This window comes from Vanessa cardui, chromosome 2 (assembly GCF_905220365.1).
Source record: "Vanessa cardui chromosome 2, ilVanCard2.1, whole genome shotgun sequence".
In the NCBI taxonomy this organism is placed as follows: Eukaryota; Metazoa; Arthropoda; class Insecta; order Lepidoptera; family Nymphalidae; genus Vanessa; species Vanessa cardui.
In genome coordinates, this window is record NC_061124.1 from 3,409,140 (window position 1) to 3,432,412 (window position 23,273).

The 23,273-nt window shown below is 29.8% G+C and overlaps 5 protein-coding genes across 8 annotated transcripts in view; 2 read left to right on the top strand and 3 right to left on the bottom strand.

Annotated features, from left to right (window-relative positions):
- Positions 1-4,666, bottom strand: part of LOC124538160 (rab GTPase-activating protein 1-like) — a 33,614-nt gene extending 28,948 nt beyond the window's left edge. For 3 of the 4 annotated variants that reach the window (XM_047115133.1, XM_047115122.1, XM_047115142.1), the window contains exons 1-3: positions 4,488-4,657; positions 4,245-4,394; positions 3,581-3,790 (exon numbers count right to left, since the gene is read on the bottom strand). In XM_047115133.1, coding sequence (XP_046971089.1) covers positions 3,581-3,790; positions 4,245-4,385 — 351 coding nt within the window. In that variant the 5' untranslated portion in view covers positions 4,386-4,394; positions 4,488-4,657. Of the gene's footprint in view, positions 1-3,580; positions 3,791-4,244; positions 4,395-4,487 lie in introns of all 4 variants that reach the window. The other variant, XM_047115123.1, reaches the window with a different exon arrangement.
- An 864-nt stretch (positions 4,667-5,530) lies between these two features.
- Positions 5,531-7,512, top strand: LOC124536408. The gene is made up of 4 exons (XM_047112947.1): positions 5,531-5,804; positions 5,921-6,008; positions 6,097-6,180; positions 6,267-7,512. Exons 1-4 carry the CDS (start codon positions 5,708-5,710, stop codon positions 6,535-6,537), a joined length of 540 nt encoding a protein of 179 aa, XP_046968903.1. The 5' UTR covers positions 5,531-5,707; the 3' UTR covers positions 6,538-7,512.
- A 244-nt stretch (positions 7,513-7,756) lies between these two features.
- On the bottom strand, positions 7,757-11,810 carry LOC124536400 (stress-activated map kinase-interacting protein 1). Its single transcript, XM_047112935.1, has 6 exons — positions 11,361-11,810; positions 10,696-11,085; positions 10,262-10,587; positions 9,801-9,964; positions 9,511-9,649; positions 7,757-9,192 (listed from the first exon to the last, which is right to left on the bottom strand). The coding sequence occupies exons 1-6, from the start codon at positions 11,684-11,686 to the stop codon at positions 8,996-8,998; spliced, it is 1,542 nt and encodes a 513-aa protein (XP_046968891.1). The 5' UTR covers positions 11,687-11,810; the 3' UTR covers positions 7,757-8,995.
- A 179-nt stretch (positions 11,811-11,989) lies between these two features.
- On the top strand, positions 11,990-16,316 carry LOC124536416 (dynein light chain Tctex-type protein 2B-like). The gene is made up of 5 exons (XM_047112959.1): positions 11,990-12,138; positions 13,011-13,066; positions 13,160-13,286; positions 13,805-13,954; positions 15,513-16,316. The coding sequence occupies exons 2-5, from the start codon at positions 13,048-13,050 to the stop codon at positions 15,676-15,678; spliced, it is 462 nt and encodes a 153-aa protein (XP_046968915.1). The 5' UTR covers positions 11,990-12,138; positions 13,011-13,047; the 3' UTR covers positions 15,679-16,316.
- Positions 12,519-20,802, bottom strand: LOC124536393 (SET and MYND domain-containing protein 4). The gene is made up of 7 exons (XM_047112926.1): positions 20,321-20,802; positions 19,933-20,128; positions 19,503-19,862; positions 18,781-19,422; positions 18,486-18,701; positions 18,279-18,402; positions 12,519-12,802 (listed from the first exon to the last, which is right to left on the bottom strand). Exons 1-7 carry the CDS (start codon positions 20,643-20,645, stop codon positions 12,611-12,613), a joined length of 2,055 nt encoding a protein of 684 aa, XP_046968882.1. The 5' UTR covers positions 20,646-20,802; the 3' UTR covers positions 12,519-12,610.
- Positions 20,803-23,273: the final 2,471 nt, after the last annotated feature.

The window sequence follows — 23,273 nt, forward strand, 5'->3', positions numbered from 1 at the left end:
TAATATGTACTATACATACAATAAATTAAACATCATGTCTGATATTAGATTTATAACACACGTAATTATTTCAATTAAAAAAAACCACATTTATATACTAATTTTCAATATTTATATTGTCAGTCTAAGGAAATACTAATATTATGATATGTTAGTTGTTGTTTTTTGTTGAAGTCTGTAGAATAGACTTACTTAGTCACAAAAGGTTTATCAAATTTTATAGGATATTTGTTTTGTTGTTATTCGACCAGATTACGAGCAAGTTTTATTGCATTTGTGTTAAGTTACTTTTATCAATCTAAACGTCGCGGTAACAAACTATTAACCAATAAACGTACGTAGCTACTGACGACAGCACTTTTGAATCATATTGAACATAGTACATACGAGCTATAGATACTTCTTTTTCTGTTAAAATCATCGATCGAGAAATGTATAGATAATTTATACATCTATATATATATTTGTATTGTAAAAATCGCTCATCTCAGTAACTACCGCGTAGATTCAAAAAAATTATTGCATTTGCGTACATTGAGAAAAGTCATATGACCAACTACATATATTTTTACTCGAGCAAAGTTACGATAAATATCAAGTATTTGATAATTTCTTTTTTTCTTAATAAATAACCAGACGGGCAAGTACTGGTCATCCGATTGTAAATCAATTACGCACATATAGATTTACACCCTAAGAACCAGTCCTGACAATGTCAATGCGCCAGCAATCTTGGGGTCCACGATGTTATCTCACTATGCAAATAATAGCTCACTCAACCTTTATACTAGGACACAACGATTCCAAGTATTGCGAAGATATAACAAGTACCAACGGTACTTACAAAGACGTCTTATACAAAGCCCTTGCACCAAATAAAAGTATGTAGGCAAGTAGGTCAATTAAGACATTTTACGGAACATGAGATTAGAAATGAAATTCAAAATTTGTTTTTATATTTTTAAATGTTAATCGCCTGTAAATATCCCGCCCTATGACAGTAACCTCTTGTACTCTTGAGAAGCTTTCTCGAGTTTAATCCGAAACGCAGCTCTTATACTGTCAGAATATATATAGAATAGGCAGGCTTTCATTCCGATCAATACAGATTTCTTCACGATTCCTTTACCTTTGTAACCAATACCTTGATTTATAATATAGATATAAGCAATCTTTCAATCAATATAAGCCAGCTCGCTTATAAATAACTTAGGACGATAACCCTAATTGAAGTTGGCTAGTAAAATACCCCATAAGTATTCCTATACAACTGTCATAATCATATATAACAACGTAGTACATTTGGCAGGACTCTAGTGAAGCGATGTAAATATACAATAACAAATTACTCTCACAATGCTATATAATTGACCACTTATGATATGGTGGGTCATCTTGTCTGTCATCTCGTTATCACAAAAGTGCTATAATTAAGAGAGAGATACTGTCACTATTAGGAAAACCTAACGAACATTTTACAATGTAAATACAACCTATTACGCACCACATTAACGCTTATATTGTATGTAGAAAATTAAATAACGAGCTAATACGATATCAATTAGTGGTTTGTTGACGAATTAATAACAATATATTAACATACATAGTATAAAACCAAGTCGCCCACCGCTGTCTGTATGCTTAAAGTATATTTATATAGCCTGTAAATTTCCCACTGCTGGGATAAGGCCTCCTCTTCCATTAAGGAGAGGGTTTGGAACATATTCCACCACGCCGTTCCAATGCGGATTGGTGGAATGCACATGTGGCAGGATTATGATGATGATGTATTTCGGTGAAGAACGAGATGAATTATAAACACAAATTAAACACATGACAGTTGAGTGGTGCTTGCCTGGGCTTGAACTGTACGCTTAGATCTTTCAAATTACGCAACGGATTTTTATTCGGTTTTGAGAAGAAGTCTTTGTTTATAATACATTGAAAATATAGTAAAGAAACACTAATAAATTTGAAAGTTTCTAATGTAATGCCGTAAACAAGTTCTGTAGTATATTTAGTATCAGTATTGCACCCGTGCGAAGCCAGGGCGGGTCGCTAGTATATAAATAAACTTCAAATAGTCGATTTGCTAGAACTTGCGGGTTCATACCCAGCAAAGCACAACTGAATTTTCATGTCGTATATTTGTATTAGCATGTTGTATCACATTCTAACCACCATGTTTATTTACGTTTCTACCCAACACGCTTTAGAGTAGCGTCATGGAATACACTCCAAACCTTCTACGTAACAAAACAATCTTATCCAAATAATTTTGCCAAACATGTCAAACAATAGTATACTCAGATTGAATCTGTTATATAAGTTTGACTACGAAGTTTTATGCTTATTATATGTACTTTGTTGAAGCCTATGTATTGTTTGTCACCTCGATTCAGCCAATTTGGCGCGGGAATTGGCGACCCAGTTCCACAGTTTACGGTCAAATAAACTCATATTGTGTCCATGTATGGACTTAAATGTCACCTATTCATTACAAAATTTCATTTATATATTGTTATAATGTTACATTATGTTAAGTTATCGCGATTTTACTTAAATTATATCATATAATATACCATAAACACTTCTCCAAAATACGCTGCTATTTTCTGGTATATTGGACTAATTGAATTATTTTAGTAAGCAAAGTAGAAACGTCTTCTCATCATTATTCATCTACTGAATCGCAAGTTTCTTGTCTAAATACACTTAATTGTACTTTTTAGACAAACATTACTCAATCACGGAAAAACAACAGGATCAATTAGGATTAAAATTGGAATACAGAAAGTGTATACATTATCTCGTCGTTAACACGCGGCCAAAAGTGTAGAAAAAAAAAGTTTAAATTTTTTTAATGTATTATTACAAAATCATATCATAAATATTTATATGTAAAATTATAAAGAGAATAAGAAAACAAAAAGGATATTGGGATATGTTATTAAGTTGTGAAAACATAAAATTTCTTTTTATAGATAAAACTAATTGTAGAAAACTTTATATATGATTCATTCTTTTATATTATGCTAATAGAAGTTTTTCTAAACAATTATTTATTATAATTGATTTTAATTTATTATAACAATAACAATTAAACTTCTTCAGAACCTGAAATTGATGGTTAAAATCCATACAATTTTATTCAAGTTAACTTCACAATGAAGCATTTTTGGATCGTCAATAATTAAATACTACCATTTCAGAAAGCAGCTTCTAGTGAGAAGAAAGAGCAAGAAACTTGCATAATTGCTCTTTTCATATAAACAAATATACATAATTCTGTTAAGAAAGGAGAAACAATGGCATAGCCCAACTGTAGATGCATATTTAAATTTATTATATGCTTTACATGTTTTTTTGTCATTAAGATAATTTTATTTTTAAGCTTATATAGTCAAAGTTTCTACAGTTTACATCATTTTAATATTAGGCTTGAATAAAAAACACTAAAAGCATAAAGGCTTAAAAGTTTGAGCAATAAAAGTAATAAACAATTATTTAATTGTTATGTTATGGGAACAGAACTATGAAACTATATTTATATTAAATAAATATTAAAATTTTAACTTACCGGATTCTTAACTGTGTTTGTCTGACTCGTCCCCTCTAATTCACTCATTTTGAAATCTGAATCACTTTCCACTTCAAATATAACCTTGTATAGATCTAGACCTTCTGGAATGTTTGATTCAATATTAGCCTCTGGACGGATTGTCAACTCTTGATTTATCAGCTGACTGCGGCTCACTCTGAGGGAGCTTTGAAGAGACTCCGATATTGCCTGAAAATTATATAAAATAAATTTGTTTTTAAGGACAATAATTATTTAGTTTTTTTTTCCTTATTAGTCCTAGATCAAAACAATCTTTTTTTTTCTTTTACTTTATACACCTATATTTTAAGATTTTTTCATACATAATAATTTATATTCATATTAATTCATTAATACTAATAAGATATATTTATTTATTAAATATTAAATCATATTATTTTTACACTCAAATAGGAAAACTATCTTATCATTGAGAAATCTTAAAAATAAAATTATACCTACATGTTATAAAGCTTAACAAAAAAATGTAAGCCGAAAAATACTTTTATAACTACAGAAATTAAAAAGAAGTACTTATTGATTTACAATCAAGTTTATTCATTAAAACTTTGTAATCAAGGTCCTTAGAATTCTTGAAGCAAAATTATTGTAATGAATCAGATATGTTTGTTCTTTTACGTACGTCGCTCAATATGTCTTCTAGATCGCAGCATACATTTGTTGTTAGAACAGGAGTCGGGCTTGGCGTCTGAGATCGATCAGAATATATTTCAATGCCTACCAGATCCGATACCTCATTTATACGACATTCATTGAACTCCATCACTGTATTCTGTTGAAAAACACCACGGGCAAATTACAAACATCGATGCATTATGTATAACTAAATAAAAAACCTATACAAACTAAAACGTTTATTCCTTACCCATCGATGTTTAGGTTCTCCTACGAGAACAAGACATTTTAACAACCAAATATTTTATCAAAAGCAAAGAAAAAAACACGATTAAAACTCAATGCGGTAGATAGATGTACTTATATTTACCGAAGAAATAGCGATCACTGTTGTATTTTACACTCGAAGCAAAGAAACGTCAAAAATTGTCAGGCTATAAAAATCCGTTCCACGAAGAATTATCCGTTTTTTTTTTCAATTGTAAATGTTTATTAAATATTAATTATTAAAACAAATAATAAAATATTATTTTACTTACGTAATAGGCCGCCTTACTAGAGTACATTCTAATCTCAGACAATATTTGTAAGGACTAAATATTCAGGTAGATATTGAAGTTCCAGACAACCGTACTACGTTCTCCCCACTTCATTGTTTTTAAAAGAAAAGACCTTATCGCTATTTTATACAATGAGTATCCATTCATAATATGTATTCTTATCTTGCTCTATTGTATTTAACTTTGGCTTTTATGTACCTACTCAATTTATAATAAAAAAAAACTTTATTTTACTGGGATTTACCATGCCCTAACTTTTGTAAACTTTAATATTCATATTTTCATCAGTTATACAAACATTAAATAAGCATATAGAATTGCATGAGGTTTTTAAAATGTTCTATTTGCTTGAAAAAACATGATTGCTTCTTTAAAAAAACTGAATTGGTATATATAGTTGTATATTTCACTATTGATAAAATTGTTAAGATTAATACTTTTCCTATTTAAAAAATATTCTGGCACATCTATAGTATACTAAAATATTTTTTCGGCATTTAGAGAAGACTAAAGGAGCCCCAAGATTGCATATCCTAGGAGTCCCGAAGTCTGGCCTTGAACACATCTATACAATTTACAAAGCTAAAGTGGTCCGTTCGTCTTAAGTGTGTATCATTATAGTATATGTCAACGTAGTCTTATATTTTTTATAAACGTAGTAATTTATTTTAAACGTAGTGTTTTTATAAGATTGTAAATTACTTTATTTTTAAATCTTTTATTTAATAATTTCCTTTGTGCTTTAACCAAACAATGTCGTATACATGATTTCATATTTTCGAACGTGAAATGAGTTATGTCAAAAACGGCGTCCGTTTAAATACGTCAGTTTGTATTTATGATTTTGAATTTTACGAATAGTTTTAGTTTTGTTTGTTATAAGTTTTAGTGAGTACAAACGTATATTAAAATGGAAAATTCTGTTACTGAAAACGACGAACAAAAATCTTTTCGATCGCCGCCTCGACGGAGACGTTCGACATTCTTCGAAAGACGCGATTCTTTTGGTTTGTACTTCCAAAGTGTTCAATTGGTTTTTGTTATTCTTATTTTTAGTAAGGCAAAACTAAGATATACCATTAAATTTATCAAACAATAAATTAATATTTATTGATTTTTTCAGTACCACAGGCGTTTGCCGAAAATATTGACCCGAATGTTTGCAAAAAGTTAAGTGAAATGGATGACAAACATACTCAGGACCTCTTAAGGTATTTCTAATATATTTCTAAGATATTTTGAGTTATGACTAATTAGCAATTTAATTTCTTACATAAAAACATTATATGATATAAATAGGTATCACGATAATCTGTTGGCTGAAAAGGAACAGTGGAAGATGGAAGTCAATAACAGACGTAACAAATATCACGATCTAAGACAGTGAGTGTTTATTAATTTTAAGAAAGCTACTTAACCAATATTTTTTGTCTAATTAAATTTTTTTAAATCAACAATTTTATTTTCAGACAGTATCAAATGGCAACAAAAGCTCCAAGTAGAACGAGAATTTCATATTCATCATTATCCACAGAAGATATAGATTTTTTAAAAGCGAAAGTAAATGTAACCAAAATTGTCGACAGTCAGCTGAAGTTACACCAAAGTGTGAAAGAGACACAGGCACTGTACAGAAGAGCAATGGAACTCGATAATGTTTTGTTGAATCACTGTGAGGAGAAAGTAAACGAAGTTACTGATTATATTCTAGAAAATAGTACAATTGAACCAAAAGAATGACCTATATTGTAATTTAAAGAAAATAACTAATGTTTTTCAAAATATTTAAAACTATTCATGACTTGAGCATATGTCTTAATAGATGTGATTGCAAAAAATAATCATTTCCATCTTTGTATAAATGTATTGCATCACCAAACCAGAGACAATTATTTGCTTGTTTATTGGTGTGTGATTCAAAAGGTGTGGGTTTAAAAAATGATTAAAGTCTTCATTCCACCCTGAATTATCTAAAATTTACTGTAATTATACATATTACTTGATAAATAGAATAGCCATATTCAACATGCTGCCTGCTGAGCTCAAATATTAAGTCTGTATATATATCATATTAATAGCTCTTGTTGACTAATAAACAGTCTTTAAAAATGCAAACATTCTCTAATTATCCAGGTGTTCCGATATTTTTGTGTCTGTTCTGGAAATATTTATTATAATGTGTATAGTAACTGTCATAGATGATTTGGATATGGTTCTAAGAGATTTGAAAAAAGATGTAATGGAAATTTTTGTACTTTTGTAATGTCAAATGTATTTCTTAATATTTATACAATAATAAATCAGTGAACTTCTAGAACTGATAAACATGGGTTTAGTGAAGATGAGAATTTAAAAATAAAATTATTTTAACTTGTATATAGGTAGATGTACAAATATTGTACATAGTACTTTGTAATGGTGTAAATATATAAAATTACTAACAATTAAGTTGTTTTTGTACCACATCCACTGAGTATTCATAAAATATATTATGTAGTTAATTAAATACATATTACTTGTGAATTTTGTAGACATATGATGAGGATTAAAACAGACAAGCAACATTCATTCAAACTTATAAATATTGTAGTTATCATTTTTAACACAGGCTTAATTTTAATATTTTAAAATAATATGTGTTAAAACTGCTGTATTTATTGCCACAAGAATGTAAAAAATAATAATATTTGTGTGAAATTTTAAAATTTGTTGTAAGATTTATACTACTACCTACATATTAGGTGAATTAAATAAAACCTAGCAATAATCATTCATAACAATTTTATTTCAATAATTCATTTATATATAATTAGATTCATACAAGTTGATTCACATTGAACATAATAATAAAATTATATATTTAAATATGGACAACACTAGACAAAATGACATTTAAAAGTTACATTTTAAGATTATAATTATTACAGGATATTTGAATAATTAGATTTGTATTATATTTCATTAGATTTCCAATTATAATTGCATCATTGTTAAAAATATTTAAGAAATTTTATTGAAACTGAATATAAATGTCAATGAATTAATTACCTGCAAGAAAGAAATTTTAGTTTTAGTACAGAGAATCTTAAGACTAATAGTGTTGAACTTTGTTTAAAAAAATAAAGGAAAAATAAACTTAATAATAAAAAATAAGTTATGACAACTTAAGCAACAACATAACCCACACGATTATTTACATTACACATCAAATATTACAAAATTATAAAAATGTATAATTTTACAACATCAACAGAATTATGTTTAATTACTTACAATTCTCAATCTATTCTACGCTAAGTTTTAAGGAGATTAATAATAATTAATTGCTTTGAATTTAACATTGTAGTTCTGTATAATATAGGAATAGAAATTGAGTCATATTAAAAAAATATAATCATTAAAATTAAGTATTCTGTTAGAAGTTTAATTTATCACTATTTATGAACACATTAATAGTTGTCTCCGTAAAACTCATAGTAAAATATCATAGCATTTAAATCAGTTAATGTTTACATGTGTACTCGACACCAGCAAAGGGCTCCACCCTTGCTAAAATGCATTGTTTCCTAGTTGAGGCACCAATATGGACCATTTCTTATATTTGGACACTAGATTGGGTGCATTGAATATTCCTTTTAATGGTCCAATATGTTATATGCATATAGATAATAATATACAAATACAAAATATTAAAAAAAAATTGTATTTGTACATACTTCAGACCTTTCGCAACAGTCATCTGAATATTACAAGTGTTTATTAGTATTATATTATTAAGATGGTTTATGTCAATGCAAATTAAATATTAAACTGAAGTGTAATAATTCAATTAAAAGGAATATTGAAATGCACCCAAATTTATGGCAGTTACTAATTTCTTCTGGCAGCAATAATTACAACTATTTAATATCGCTAATTAGAGGTACAGCTTATGTTTGAAATGAGAAATTTAATTACATATATTTTTCTTAACAATAATTTTGACTAGTTATTTTAATATGAATAATGATAATTTTATATGTTTACTGATAACTAATACATTATTAAAGAATTGAATTGTTTTATAAACATTAAGCTTATTGTGCTTGTCTAGGACTTAATGGGGTTTGATAGAAATTTTAAATGTACCTCATATTTTCAGTCATAAAAAGAAAATGTTCAGGAACTTTCAGCTTAATAACAATAAGGACACCGTCACTCAACTTAGGTGCTTTGTGTGAAAACTTCTTCTGGTCTGTAGTTTTTTCTCTTTCACCATCTTGTATTCTCGACGACATGGACTATTTCGTAGATCAAGAATTGTATTCACTTTCTCCACAATTTTTCTAGCAGTATCATGTTCAGTCTCAAAATCATGTTTCTTGTAAATTGTGTTTGTATATGGACTCACATTGACTAGAAGAATAAACAAATTTTTGTACACATTTTATAAATTTTTACTTAAGTTTAATGATAATTTATGATTATACTATATATTGCAATCCATTACCAAGGGTGCCCTCAGATATCAATGGTTACATTATGTAGGAAACATGATAGATATCAATACAATTAATGTATGAAGACATTGCTGCTTAAATGAAAGAAAACTCATGCCTATTATTTAATACTAAATCTAAAACATAGATATTTATGCAGGTGATTGAAATGAAAAATGAATTTGGATATCGAACATGTTTTTTTTTTCTTATAAAAAGTAGAGCAGTTAATTACCTGTAGCATTTCTATCACTGAATGCTGTATCATGTGTAGGTGAATAGACTATTCTAAATATAGTCTTGTTGCTTTTCGCCTCTAATATTTGACACCATGCTACTGAATTAATGCTGTGTAGGAAGTACTTTGGCCGTGCCTGTAAATAATTTATTAAAACATTGTATTCCTGTGTTTACTTTTAAAAGCAAAACATATTTTATATTAAATGGTAATTAAGGCAGAGCATACATGTTGTATAAAAAAAATACTTTTAATAAAAATATCAAAATCAAACACAAAAACTTTACCCAGAAAGCATGTTTATTTGTTACAAGTGGCACCACTTCTACTGTATCTAGAGTGATTCCAAGTTGGACGGGTGTGTTTGCACGCACTTTATGTAATAACTGAACTCTGTAAAGTTTGTCCTGTGAGGCATCTATGCTCAGTTGATGTCCAATACCTTTATTACCTGTAAGAAAAAGGCTGAAGGTTATTTATATGGTTATTATATATTTTCTCTAATGTGTATATATTGCTCTAAAACTTATGAAAAGGCTTTATTTTAAATGACTGGCTGGCTTTATTATGTTTAGAAGTAATTAAAACATAATATATAAAACAAGTAAAACCACTTGTAAAATATAATGCTATAATTTGTGTGAATTGATTTTGAACAGATTTCCAATGTAAAACACATAGGAAAACTGTTCAAAATACTAATAATTACAAACATTGAACTGATGGTATTTGTAAATGTGAATATTACCTTCACTAACAGTGTTCATAGCCTTTATAATTTCAGATGTGTCACTGCCCCCTGTATTTTGTCTTGAAGTATTTACATGACTTTGTCCAGATACTGAAGCTTTAGGAAAACATTGGAATGCTGAATTTAAATCATAGGGTATAGGACAATGTACTATATTCTCCTTCCGTTTGACATCTATTAGCCCAAGACATGTGAAACCAAATTTCGAGCAAGGTTCATTGTTGTCGAGGCAAGGAAATGCCCAGTCAACCTCTCCATCATCCTCTGCTATACAAAGCCCATAGTCATGCACAGATCCAAGTGTTACTTCTGGATGGTCTATGCTGAAAAAAAATGTATTGTATACAAGTTGCTAGAATATTTAAATTTTTTCATTGATCAATAAATATATTTGTTTAAGCAAATGGGAATTGGCCAATAAAAGGATATACCTGTATTTGTAGCAAGTGAAACCAATTAGATCTTTAATCTTAGCATTAGCTATGACACATACAATTAAAGGGTAGTTCTGATGTTTCTCTGGAATGACTGTCATAAATATCTTGAATGATTTAATAGGTAGTCCTAATTGTGCTGTGCCATCAAACTTTGCATACTCCAGATATTGACGATGTGGAAGATCAGGGCAGTTTTCTAGTTGCTCTGCTAACAAAGATTTCTTTTTTTCTGGTTTTTTCACTTCAATTTTTGCAAAAACTTCTGCCATTTGTTCAGCAGTGAGTGGTGATACTGGATCTTCCCATTTCACAACTTTAATTTTAGCTGCCTTTTTTAAAGCTAGTTCCTTTTTATCCAACCATTGTGCTGTGTTAGATCTTTGTCTAGTTTATAATACATAATAAAAATGTTAGAACAAGGAGTATTTATGACACATTTTGATAGTATGCAAAACATCAAAATTATGTCAAAACAAAAGTGGAAAGAAATAGTATATTTATATCTAATATATGGAAATATTGATATTTATAGAAGAGCGCTCGTTTAAAATATATTGAGAGCTAGAAAAGTTGGTCTACAAAAAAACATGACTCTTTATTTTAAAAAAAACTATGTCGTCATTATCTCATTTAATTAAAATTATTGTTATTATTTTCACCTGTGAGCCATTTCGTCTGTAAAACGTGGATAGCTGGGGCATGGTTCATCTTCATCACTGTCTTCCATATCGGGATAAGGATCAAATCGAGTCACTAAGTCTCTATCCTCATCATCATCTGTGCCTGTTTCTTTCCCTTTACTAGTACTTGGTTCATAAAATATCTTATCACGCTCACGTTTCCTCTCTTCCATTGCTTTATTTTGAAATATTTTGGAGAAATCCTCACCTGCCATGACAATTTCACATAGACCAGTGTCGTCGGTAGCAATAAACGCATCACGTACATTTTTAAGTAGCCAGGCTTTATTGTCGTAAGTAGCCATTATATTTTGCAGAGGTTTTTTTATATTAATTAAATTAATTTCACTTAAGTTTATGCTTTTCTATCCAAAAATTTAGCGTGATACCCATGACATACGTCAAATCGACTACCTAGAACTTCTAAACAAAAATACTTAATCTGTCGGACACAGATTATGCTTAAATTTTGGAACAACTTATATGTGTACTGTACACTACATTTTTATCAACTTTTAATCCAATAATAAGGTTTTATCTTTTTATCCAGAGTTGTAGACCTATCTACTTTAGGATGATTTTTTTTAGAATTCTCCTATTGTTATTTGCCATAGACTGTTAACAAAGTTAAAAGTACTTGTTGTCCGACGTCTCAGTGATCCATATTCCGCCTGGCGCCTGTCAGTACTCCGTACACAACACTGTCGTGTACTTTACTTGTTGCCACTTGTTGCCATAGAAACGTTTTTATATTTAGGTTTGTATATAATTTAGCTTATATATTCATAATAACATTATTTGATATTATATTTTTTGTATCTCTTTAATATACATGTAGTATGTAGTAACTATAAGTATCTGCGCGTTCGATCAATATACAATTACACACTGACATATACATATCTTTGTTATGTATTTATTTACTAAGTAATGTTATCCATGATTTGGTTTTACTTTGTTTGTATAAAAATATTAGTTAAATATTTATGTTTAAAATAATCAAAATATTATGGTTAAGTTATTGTTCTTCCTATATTATGAATACCTATTTTTATAAATTATAGAAGTTTTCATAAATTATATTAATGGTTGAATTTTTATTTTGTAAATGAAAGATTAAATTTTTTTCATGATTGCTTTAATGTTTAAACTAACACATTATAAACTAAGTTTAATTAGTAACATATAAAGTAATTTTATTGTTATGCACACATAAACAAGATTAAATTTTAAACAATACTATAATTGCCTAAAGCTAGCATACAGCGTCTGAGGTCTTGAACACAGTCATAATAGGACTGGTAGGGTGGAGATAAGGTAGCATCGTAGAGCTTTAACATCTCAATGAATTTCTTCATGGCTTCTCCATATTTTCCTTCTGTCATAGCTGCACGACCGAGTTTGTACATAATCTCTGTGTCCTGGGCACAAAGCAAATAAAATTCCAGTTACATTTACCATAACATATTTTTACATGTATATAATTATTGTATATTGTAATCAATCTGTCTGAAAATTACGTCTAATGCATTACTTAATTCAATTCTATCTTGACTAATGAAATATATCTTTAGGTTAATTTGAGCTAATTTTTTAAGTTGTTACAATTTGATTGTTTTTTTTTTTCAGTTCTTTGTATAAGACCAGTAACTAAGCAATTTCAAAAATGGCTGATGAAGAAGAAGGTTTGTAATAGATATAACAAAATACATTTAATACTAATATAACGTTAATAAATGCATTATTTTTTTTATTAATAATATTATTAATATTTTTAGTTGTAGATGAGGAGCCAGAAGTAGCCCAAGTTGGTAGTGGTGATAGTGAAGCGGGACTTAGTCCTGTGGAAGCAGAGAAACCTCTTGCCCCGCCAAAATATGAAGTGCGACCACAACTGGGGCATAAGTATGATTTTTTTTTATATTCTTAAGATATTAACATAATAAAATTAACTGTAACTTAACAATTGCAGATTCCTTTATCTATATCAATATTTTAAATATGCAGAATAATATTGAAAAGAAAAATATATGACATGAAAAGTAAATAGGTTTTAATGGTTGAATGTTTTTTTTAAATCTCACATTAACTTGCGAAGACTACAAATAAGCTATAATTCCATTGCCTATTCGCTCTCTTTTGATGTAGGAAGGAGGCATTGGCGAAATAATCTAAGCCCCCTCGAGACAAAAAAAAGATTCTTTTTTGTAATATCAATATTAAAAATTCTGTTTCTAATGCCCTCTAATATTTCTGTGCTGCATTCTATAAAATAGACATGATAACAATATGTGTTTCAGTAGAAAAAATGCAAAGTGAATAAAATTTGGTACAGTTTATAGAGATCGCCCATTTGGAGGCCTGAGGCCTTGTAAATGATATATTGTCAATGATAGTAGAATTTATGTCCAATTAAATTATAGGTTTCAGGCTCGGAATGTGAAGGCGATAATACTGTCAACAATGAAGGAGCAATTGACAGATCGCCAGTACCGAGCGGATCAAGCACCGCGCTGGGCTAAGATTATTTCAAACGCTGTCAGGCAAAGAGTTCAAGATCTCGATATGAAAAGGTAACTAAGCTGTATCAGCTATTTCTTAATTCTTTGTTATTTTGTATATATTATTCTGTTTACACTTTGACATGTGAGTTGTGTGTGCATAGGTATGTCGAGAGCGAATTATTTGTAATTATGTATTAGTAATGTTGAATGTTACATGTGTATAAATGTCCAACAATGCTGCAATGCAATTGTTTCTAATATACCCCAGATAGTGAGAGAGGATGTGGACTGTTTATATTTTTAAAACACATGGGTAAAAGGTAGGAAATGTTAGTTGCTTGATGTGAGGTCGTAGATCGTGCTGGACCACAGATCACGATTGTTTCGACCAGAAATTTGAATCTGCTGAGTTCAAATCCGATAAAACATTTGTGGAATGTTTTGTAGACAAATACTCAATAAGAGCCTGGCTTTTTAAAGAGGTTAATGTACACTCAGTATGCATGTGAGCAAAGGGCTCAGTTACTTCTACATATAGTGATAATATATCACTCCTGGGAATAATACCTTTTATTTTCATTGGGCTTTTTAATTTAGAAGACGTCATTAAATACATTTGTTGACATGTTGCATTTATTTGATACAAGTGTGCAAGTGTGAAGCACATACATATTTTTAAATAAAATTTTTAGCTCGTTTTTCGTTTTTAGATCGTCGAGTAAGCAAGTTTTAATATAATATATACATATTGTATATGTAGATATAGTGAAATACTACTTTAATTATGTGTATAATATAATGCGGCTTATAAAAAATGTTCAATTATTTGGAAAATAAATTGGGTACCTACAGGTAAATACCATAGCATAATAAATAAGTTCAGTTCTCAGATACGTATGTATGTATTGTACGTATTCTTTTACGCATCGATGAATTTACATTCTGTATGGTAGTTGTTTTTAACTTGAAGGCTACTGGCGAAGTAATAATCATTTATCATCAACGTACAATAAGTGGCGCTCGAGTCAGCGTCATTGAAACTCACGCCGTTGTACCCATTGCATTAGTTAATTAAATTGAAACGTTAAAAGTAAATTATATCTGCCTGACCGATGTCCGTTTTCACGAGGTAAATGCGCAGTACATTTTATCATGTACTGACCTCACAATCCCAGGCAGAACGAATCCAAATCGATAGAAAAGATTTTGATGAAGGTACATGACGATCGCTTTACGCATGATTTATTTCAAAAGTCCAATAGACCCCGGGCTTCTAACCAGAATTTGAGTCCAATATTTCAAGACCTTTTTAAGCTGTATAAGGCTCTGTAATCCTCGAGATCAAGCGAGACAAGAACTCATTTAACGCATTTTTTTTTCTCGATATTTTTTTAGCCTTTGTTGGTATATATAAAGGCTGGCATAAAAGCACACTTATTGAAATACATAATTGTACTACCAAATGAAAAGTGAAATTTACACACATGTATTTTCACGACTGATTCTACCACAGTAGAATTGAATTGAGCAATTTTTTTTAACTTAATTGTTTAACCTGTAATCTAGAAGTAGTTTTTTAAAGTAGTTGTCGCAATAACGTGTAACAGTTTTCTGTAAATAATTTCAGATATAAAATCCTCGTTCAGACAACCTTATTGGAGATGAAAGGCGCTGGCTTCAAATGCGGACAGAGATGCATCTGGGATCCCGAGACAGATTACTACGCGGATGAATTGTTTCGTAACGATACCATATTCTGCCACACAGTCGTGTACGGCGTTTATATGTATTGATGTGTGTATATTACAAGAGATAATTATTAAAATAAAAATTAAATGAAGTATTAATAAGTAATTAGTCCTTTAAACCGACTACGGCGCAGCGAAGGAAGATAATGCATTTATGTGTGTGTGTGTGTGTGTGTGTGTGTAATTGTGTCAGACTTGCCTGATGTTGATTGGGCTATATCTCAAGTCTGCGAATGTTGGTGCGGTAAAATATTTTTTAAAAATCGAATATTGTTTCCTGTATCTAAAGAATTGATTTTTTTTTTGTAAATTTTTTTTTAAATAAATGTAATGTAATTATGATAAATCTCTTTTTACAAGCTTTTATTTATTATAATTGTATATAATATTATTATATAGACAAAATGGCCAGTTTTAACGCCGCGTGAGGCTTGGAACCGTAATGTGCTAAGTGTGTTTTGATTGTTGGCTGGTGATATATGTTTGGTGACTTCTTGCTTCTATGCAATGAATTAGCCCGTAGTCGGTTTTCGTTAACTATTTCATCTGTTTTCGATTATTTATAGCGTTAGGAACATCTAGCAAGTGATCTTGCGTTATGATTTTTGTATTCTAGTCTTAATGTTTTATTTAGTATCTACAACAGATACTTTATGTAGTAATAAACTAATCGATACTTTAAATCGTCTTTTAATTTATAAAATAAAGATTATCGTTGTACGATACATATTGCTATTTTATTTATCAAGGAGTAAATTATTTTGTCTAGCGTAACATGTACAAATATCTAGTTTATTTGTAGTGCATTCAAATATTATAAAATGTTCAACTGGGAACCGGTTTTTTAGTCTCAATGGAAGTTTTTCAGATATTTCGACAGTACGTCATCATTCAGTTTGGAGAAATAAATTGTGACCATATAATACAAGTTATATAGGATTTATATTTATTTTTCGTTTCCATTAAATGTGTATATTTTAGGAGTATTCCGTTTAAATGCTGGATAAACTAGAGTAATGATATATATTAAGTCCATCTTAGGCCCGAGGTTCCATTGACGGTATAAGGCGTTGTTTCTCCTCTTATAGTGTCAGTGTTGTAAATCTAAAGGAAAATGTTGACCTAATGATTTTAACAAAGGTAGTCCGGTCATATTATGAAGCTGATTAAGTTTTTGATATTTCCGACGGCTAGTTCACTATATAGTTGTTATTTTCACGCCAAATTGAGTTAATTTTACTTTAAGCGGATAAGATTGAATTAAACTAACATATTTGCTTTTTTAATCCACGTTAATTTTCATAAAGTAGGTATTTAAGTTCAAATCTAGTGAATGTCACACTTCTGGATAAGGCTAGCTTCCTCTATACATAACGAGAAGATATAAAAGCCTATTCCAACATTCTTCTTTAATATGGGCTAGTAAATATATACCTATATGGCAGATTTTTTATAGATTTAGCACCATCTTGTAATTTCTTTAACAACCAAGCACGAAACTATTTCATGTGTTGTTTCTGTAGAGTTGTATAAATCCGTATTACAAGTGATGTCGTTGAAATTACGAATGGTTATGATTTCCCGAGCAATTTTGGTATTTATAAACAAATTTTAATTTATTTTTTGATACTTGTTGATTTAGCATATCAGTACTTATAAATATATTTCGAAATTTTTGAATGAAGACTCAATCTTACTTATTATATATCTAATTGTATTCAACTAACATGACTTTCTATTTTTAAATGTTGCAAAAGAGCTACTTAGTTTCTTGCCGATTTTTCTTGGACTCTGTATTCCGCCCAGGTGGTAGCTTCACTGGCGGTGGTGGTGATGCTTGTAAAGGTCTACTTGAATGAAATATATATTGATTTTGATTAATTGTTATATTTATAGTTTTTATAAATATCTGTTTCTGATGACAATACAATAAATTCATCTTATTAAGCTGATTTTATGGTAGAGATATAAAATCCCTAATGAAAACCTGGTGACTCACTAATTTATGCTCATTTGTTTCATTTTGACACGTTCTATAGATTACACTGACGAAATTTTAAACGGTTATTACCGTGAAGTAAAAAATATCTATATTTTCCCGTCTAGAATGGTACATTCTAAATAATAATTTATAAGCGCATAAAAAATATCCAGAGCTATTTTGGTTTAAAGAATTAATTTAATTTGCGGAAAATTTGTATATCTCGATAACGTGTGACTAAAAATTTAACGCTTAATTTGAATGTTCTTGCTAATAATATATCAATTTAAACTCCCATGCTTCAGACATATCGGTGATACGCGCCAATATTTGTCCTCTAATTTTCAACGGTTTCGTAATTTAGTTTTCGTATGCGGATATTATTGTTATATATAACTATTACATACATTATACATAAATGATATCATATAGGCAGTATGAAACTTGTATCATAAGCATTTTCCTATTGCATTTTGCTTGACAATAAAACCGTTTTTACTATGACTATTATTATGAAACAGAGTTGTTATGCTCTAATTATTATGTATTTTGTATCAATTATGCTTGTAATGTGTGTGCGCTAAGTGTTTAATTGGTATTATTTTTTTCCTGAAACCTGTTTCTAAGGAAAGATTTGCTTAGGTAATAATTGTCATAAACTTACTTGTAACGATTTTAATCCTCTTAAAATGTTGGTATATTGTTGACATAGACCACATTGCACCATGAATTCTTTGCAATCATAAGGCACTGGTATCACATTGGGACAAGGGCGATCAGAGTCGCATCTGAAAGAGGTTATATATAATTAAGAGAATCCACATTTTTTTGCTCTAATATATATTTGATTTTTTTTTATTGGAATTCTTACTTGAATCGCATGTAATTTTCAGTCATCTCTGAGTACATGGGCCAATTTTGTTCACAAGGTACACAGTTACAATCGAACCAATACTGTTCTTTGAGCTCAGCTTGACGTTTCTGTTTTGGAACAGTTGTAAATATTGGTCCATAATTTTCAGCGACTTCTTGGCCTTTCTTTATATTTTTCACAGCACGTACAACGACATAGGGACCGCAAAAATATCTGCAACACAAGTCAAAGTACTTGGGATCAGAATATATAGGATCACATTTAATTAGTTCTTGATACTGTTATTCTTTACCTTACAACTCCTGGGTCACACGAGTGGTTAAACAGTGCCAGAGTCGGAAAGACTGCACCTGCTAAAAATGTAGATTTTCCATCGTGTTTTATGATATATTGACCCACTTTCGGTTTGGGGCAATGCAACTCAAATACCTCGTGCGCATTGAACTGAAGTATTTGCAGATTCTTTAAAATAAGGCTGCCAAATAAAGCGATATCCTCGCTGTATGTTTCTCCGATTTCCAAGGCCTTAATTTCGTTAAGCCCTATTTCTTTTTCTCTATGTTTGCCCTCGAAATAGCCACTTAATTCTAAAACTTTGAGTAGAAATATCGTCATTTGACTCCTATGCAGTAAATCTTGCTTTGTCCTTTTTTCTTCGTGTGCAACTAAATGATATATATTTTTGTAATCATCAGTTTTATATATCCCTGATGGCTTACTTTCTAAATCGTTGTATATTTGCGTAAAATACTCTTTCGGTTTTTGAGTGATCATTCTTAAAGCAATATGACATGTTATAGAGCAACCTGATTTCCACAACAGTGGCAAAATATGACACTCGTATCCGTGATAAGATTGGATGGCGGTTTTTAAGCATTTGTCACTACAAAATATTACATTCGGACATTTCGGACAAGGTATCGGAATCGGACATCTGAAAATATTAAAATGTGGTAAAAGTCGTTTAAAGATGAACAATAATATAAAATGAAATAACTGAGAAAGTGTACTAACTTCATAAAACAGTTTTGACAGTGCGTTTTACAAAATTCACCCAATAAAACGCCGCTATGAGGTTTTTCAACCAGTAAAATTTCGCCAGCCTGTATGTCTTTACTTGCTGTAGCAAATCTGCCCTTATCATTATCATAATCAATTTGAATAGCGTCGGAAGCAGCTGGGTATTGCGAATTTTGTTTTCCAGGGAGCTTGGGTTTCGGTGGAGTTTTCTTCAGTGGTTCAGGGTCTTTTGGATTTCCTGCTAGTACTAGACCTTTATTTAAAACTTCCAACATGAGTTTTGCATCTGTTCTTAATTTTTGTCTTTTTTCTTTATTTAAATTGTTAGCTTCATCCAAGGCACTGATCGTGTCCCTGTAATATTTATTTAGAAATATATGTTCTGTTAACGTTATTTGATATCATTAAGGTATCATGAACTTACTGGAAAGCCTTAATTGCTTCTTGATTTCTTTTTAAAACGAGTAGGCATCGGGCTCTTCGCTCATAAACTTTATAACGTAAGTGACGTGGATAGCCCAAAGATATACAACGTTGTATATCTGAGAGAGCATCTTCAAACTGTTCCAAATGATTTAAAGCTGCTGACCGATTCGCATATACAATTGACAGCTCCTCACCTGAAACACGAAAAAACACAATTACTCGTCATTTACGTATTTTCTGATTTACTATATTTTTAGAGTTATTCAAATGATTTTTTCTGTGATTGCCAAAAATAGAAACTAAAAATTTCTTGTCATTTGTGTCAATATTTTATAATATTTAGTTTCCATGTGTTATTTGATATATTTGTTCATTTCGGTACTTACTCTCTTTCTGTGGCATAAATAATAAACTTTGATTGTATAATTGTAAAGATTTGACCCAATCGCCCTTTTGAACAGCTTTATTTCCTTCATCTTTGAGCGCTCGAGCTTTTTCGAATTCCTTTTTAACTGGAAAATCACCCCCGACTTGAATTTCACTAACGTCAGTTGAAAGGTCGTAATTCTTAATTAACGGTAGAGAGCTCAAGTATGAAACTCGTTTTGAATTTGATTCTAAATTAGCGAAATTATTTCTTGTCACATCGTCTATTGCGTTGTTTATGTTATCATGAAACTTCTTGAAGAAACCTTCAATGTTTTGCGCCATGGTTCAGTGTTAAGGCTCGTTATTTTGTTTTGATTAACTATTATTTAAAGCCTGTTATAGCGATTTTTGACAATAATACATTTGATTTTAAGGTTAATCACTGTTTTAAGAAAGCCGGCTCAACGTGTCGACGACTGTTCTGTGTTTCTATTTTTATATTTGGAGCACTCGCCTGCTGATCGCTTCAGAACGATGTTCGGATCATTTCACGTTTACATCGTTAATTAAAATTACATAATACTATTTCTAGTATTTTCTAGTGAAAGAAATTATAGTCTACAGTAGTATTATTAAATGCGAAGTATACTTTAATATTATTGATTTATGTACTGGAACATTCTAGAACATTTGTATTTTTTTTGGATAATTTTAGTAAATACCCAATAATAATAACATATAAGTAGTAGTTATTTACTAGATTATTTCATTTTACGTCAATCGGTGGAAAAATTATGTGTCATAAAGTCATCTTAGTTGTTCTCGAAAATAAGAATATATACTTAACAGTAATGGTATGTTTTTATATGACTGTATTAACATAAAGTGCCTTCAAATTGCGGTTTTATAATTATAAAGATAATGATTTCGAAGTATCATAAAAGTACTGCGAGGATATAATTTTTATATATTAAAAACGTATACCTATTGTTCTTTTTTGTACTTAATTTATATCTGGATGAGCATAACACTGGAACTATCGGCTTATTTACTTACTTTACATTGAAGATTTTTTTATTTTTTAAGTCGGTTAACATAAGTACCTTGTAATATAAACAAATTAGACAGAAAAAGTAGAGAAATTATTGATTATTTTGACAATTTAAATAAATTCTTTACATTTGAAGTTAATTACATTTACAAAATATGCCTAAAATATGACGTTAAAATGATAGATAATATTTTTGAAACGATGTTCAATTTTCTATAAAATTATAGGATTTTGGCTCTGAGGCCTATACGTTTTTCATCATGGTTTAAAAAGTACCTATAGTTGACATGTAATTCAAAAGTCTTTGGAATGTAGTATTTTTTTTTAAATTTTAGTGCACTTTTATTGTCTACAAGTTCTACAACATAGTTATCTAAAGGCGAGCTCCTCGGATACGAAGAATTTCGTGAAGGTCACGTTCATCCATCCATGAATCCTGCGGATCATCGAATAAAGCTATAGGTACACCATAAAAGTAGGCATTTGGAGGTTTTTCCTCATTATGTTTATACTATCAAATCAGGTTTCATGCAAAATACACATGCATTTCAATTTAAAAAAGTGCAATCATGTGATAAATAGACAAAGTTTTACTGTCATTAATTATAAATTTCCTAATAAATTAGAATATCATCGTTATTAAATATAGATACGTTCATTGTTATGTATTTGTTTGTGTTCTGTAAGTTTTATTGTTTGTATTTTAAATTTGGCGCCATCTATGCAATACATGTGTGCATACGTCGATAGATATTTGAAATAAATAAGTAAAGTCGACTTACACTTGTTTAATTTTTTTAATTTATATTTATTAAATTATATATTTTATTTTGTGTAATAACAATAATTAATAATAAATTAAAGAGGGTGTAATGAGATTCAACTCTGTGATTAAACCTATTTTATTAATTCAAACAGGACACATATCCATGTGTAGCTTAAAATTATCGTTACCCAAAAAAAAAATTGAGCGGCCATCGCGCAAAAAATGCTTTACGCACCATCTTGTTTAGGTAGTTAACCGCCCCTGGACTGGCACGCTGCATTCTTATACGAACAATCAATTTTTTGGTACGATCTTTCTAGAATTTTCTGAGAGCGTTGACTCATATCAACAATGGCCCGTTTTTTTCGTTGCGGAAAAGCCCAAACACGAAGATATATTATACTTGTTTACAATTCAACAATTAATTACCTATTATTTAAGAATACAAAAAGTAAAGTAGAAATACTCTTTTAAATAAAACTATTTATAACGGATGAATCGCGTATATTAATTATATTTAAACATCCCGACGTTTCGAGCACTTTGCAGTGTTCGTGGTCACGGGCAGACTCAGAAATACTCTGCTAGAATATTGCTTATGTGTATGTTCAATATAATCTAACGTTTGTATTTTTTATGACACATATGCTATATGTGCTATCCCAGATTATACTCTATGTTTAGGTTAAAATTAATAAATATCCATTCAACCATCTTATGGCAATTGTAACACAAGTAAGATAATATGGATAATTAAGGATTTCTGTACATTAGGTTAGTATTTACTTTTTAATATATTCAATGTAATATGTAATAAAGTTTTTATTTCGTCACGCTATTGTTGGTTGTTATTTAATTTAAGAAATTATTTTGGCGAACTAATAATGAATATAACTAATGTTATTAAAATAATATTAATGTACTTGAAGATATATGATAATATATGATTTTTTTTTAATTCATTCACAGAGAGTTAAAGTAAAAGAAAAAATTTATCTAATATGTATATTATTTAATGAATATTCGCACAAATAGGGCATTTAGGCAAATTTATACAAAGTGATATATATAAGTTGCCGTCTTGTTAGTACTTACATAATATTTAGTATGTGATATTCTCACGTGTGTTTTAAGTTTTGCTTCCAGTCTTAAG

Bases quoted from the DNA above. Each gene is read 5' to 3' on its own strand.
- LOC124536408 (XM_047112947.1), top strand. From the start codon at position 5,708: ATGGAAAATTCTGTTACTGAAAACGACGAACAAAAATCTTTTCGATCG. The intron at 6,009-6,096 runs GTATTTCTAATA...TGATATAAATAG, and splicing joins CATACTCAGGACCTCTTAAG to GTATCACGATAATCTGTTGG. The intron at 6,181-6,266 runs GTGAGTGTTTAT...TTTTATTTTCAG, and splicing joins AAATATCACGATCTAAGACA to ACAGTATCAAATGGCAACAA.
- LOC124536400 (XM_047112935.1), bottom strand. From the start codon at position 11,686: ATGGCTACTTACGACAATAAAGCCTGGCTACTTAAAAATGTACGTGAT. The intron at 10,588-10,695 runs GTATATCCTTTT...ATTTTTTTTCAG, and splicing joins TTCACTTGCTACAAATACAG to CATAGACCATCCAGAAGTAA. The intron at 9,193-9,510 runs GTAATTAACTGC...TTATTCTTCTAG, and splicing joins CAGTGATAGAAATGCTACAG to TCAATGTGAGTCCATATACA.
- LOC124536416 (XM_047112959.1), top strand. The intron at 13,287-13,804 runs GTATGATTTTTT...ATTAAATTATAG, and splicing joins CGACCACAACTGGGGCATAA to GTTTCAGGCTCGGAATGTGA. The intron at 13,955-15,512 runs GTAACTAAGCTG...AAATAATTTCAG, and splicing joins CAAGATCTCGATATGAAAAG to ATATAAAATCCTCGTTCAGA.
- LOC124536393 (XM_047112926.1), bottom strand. From the start codon at position 20,645: ATGGCGCAAAACATTGAAGGTTTCTTCAAGAAGTTTCATGATAACATA. The intron at 20,129-20,320 runs GTAAGTACCGAA...TTCGTGTTTCAG, and splicing joins ATTTATGCCACAGAAAGAGA to GTGAGGAGCTGTCAATTGTA. The intron at 19,863-19,932 runs GTAAGTTCATGA...TAAATATTACAG, and splicing joins GAAGCAATTAAGGCTTTCCA to GGACACGATCAGTGCCTTGG.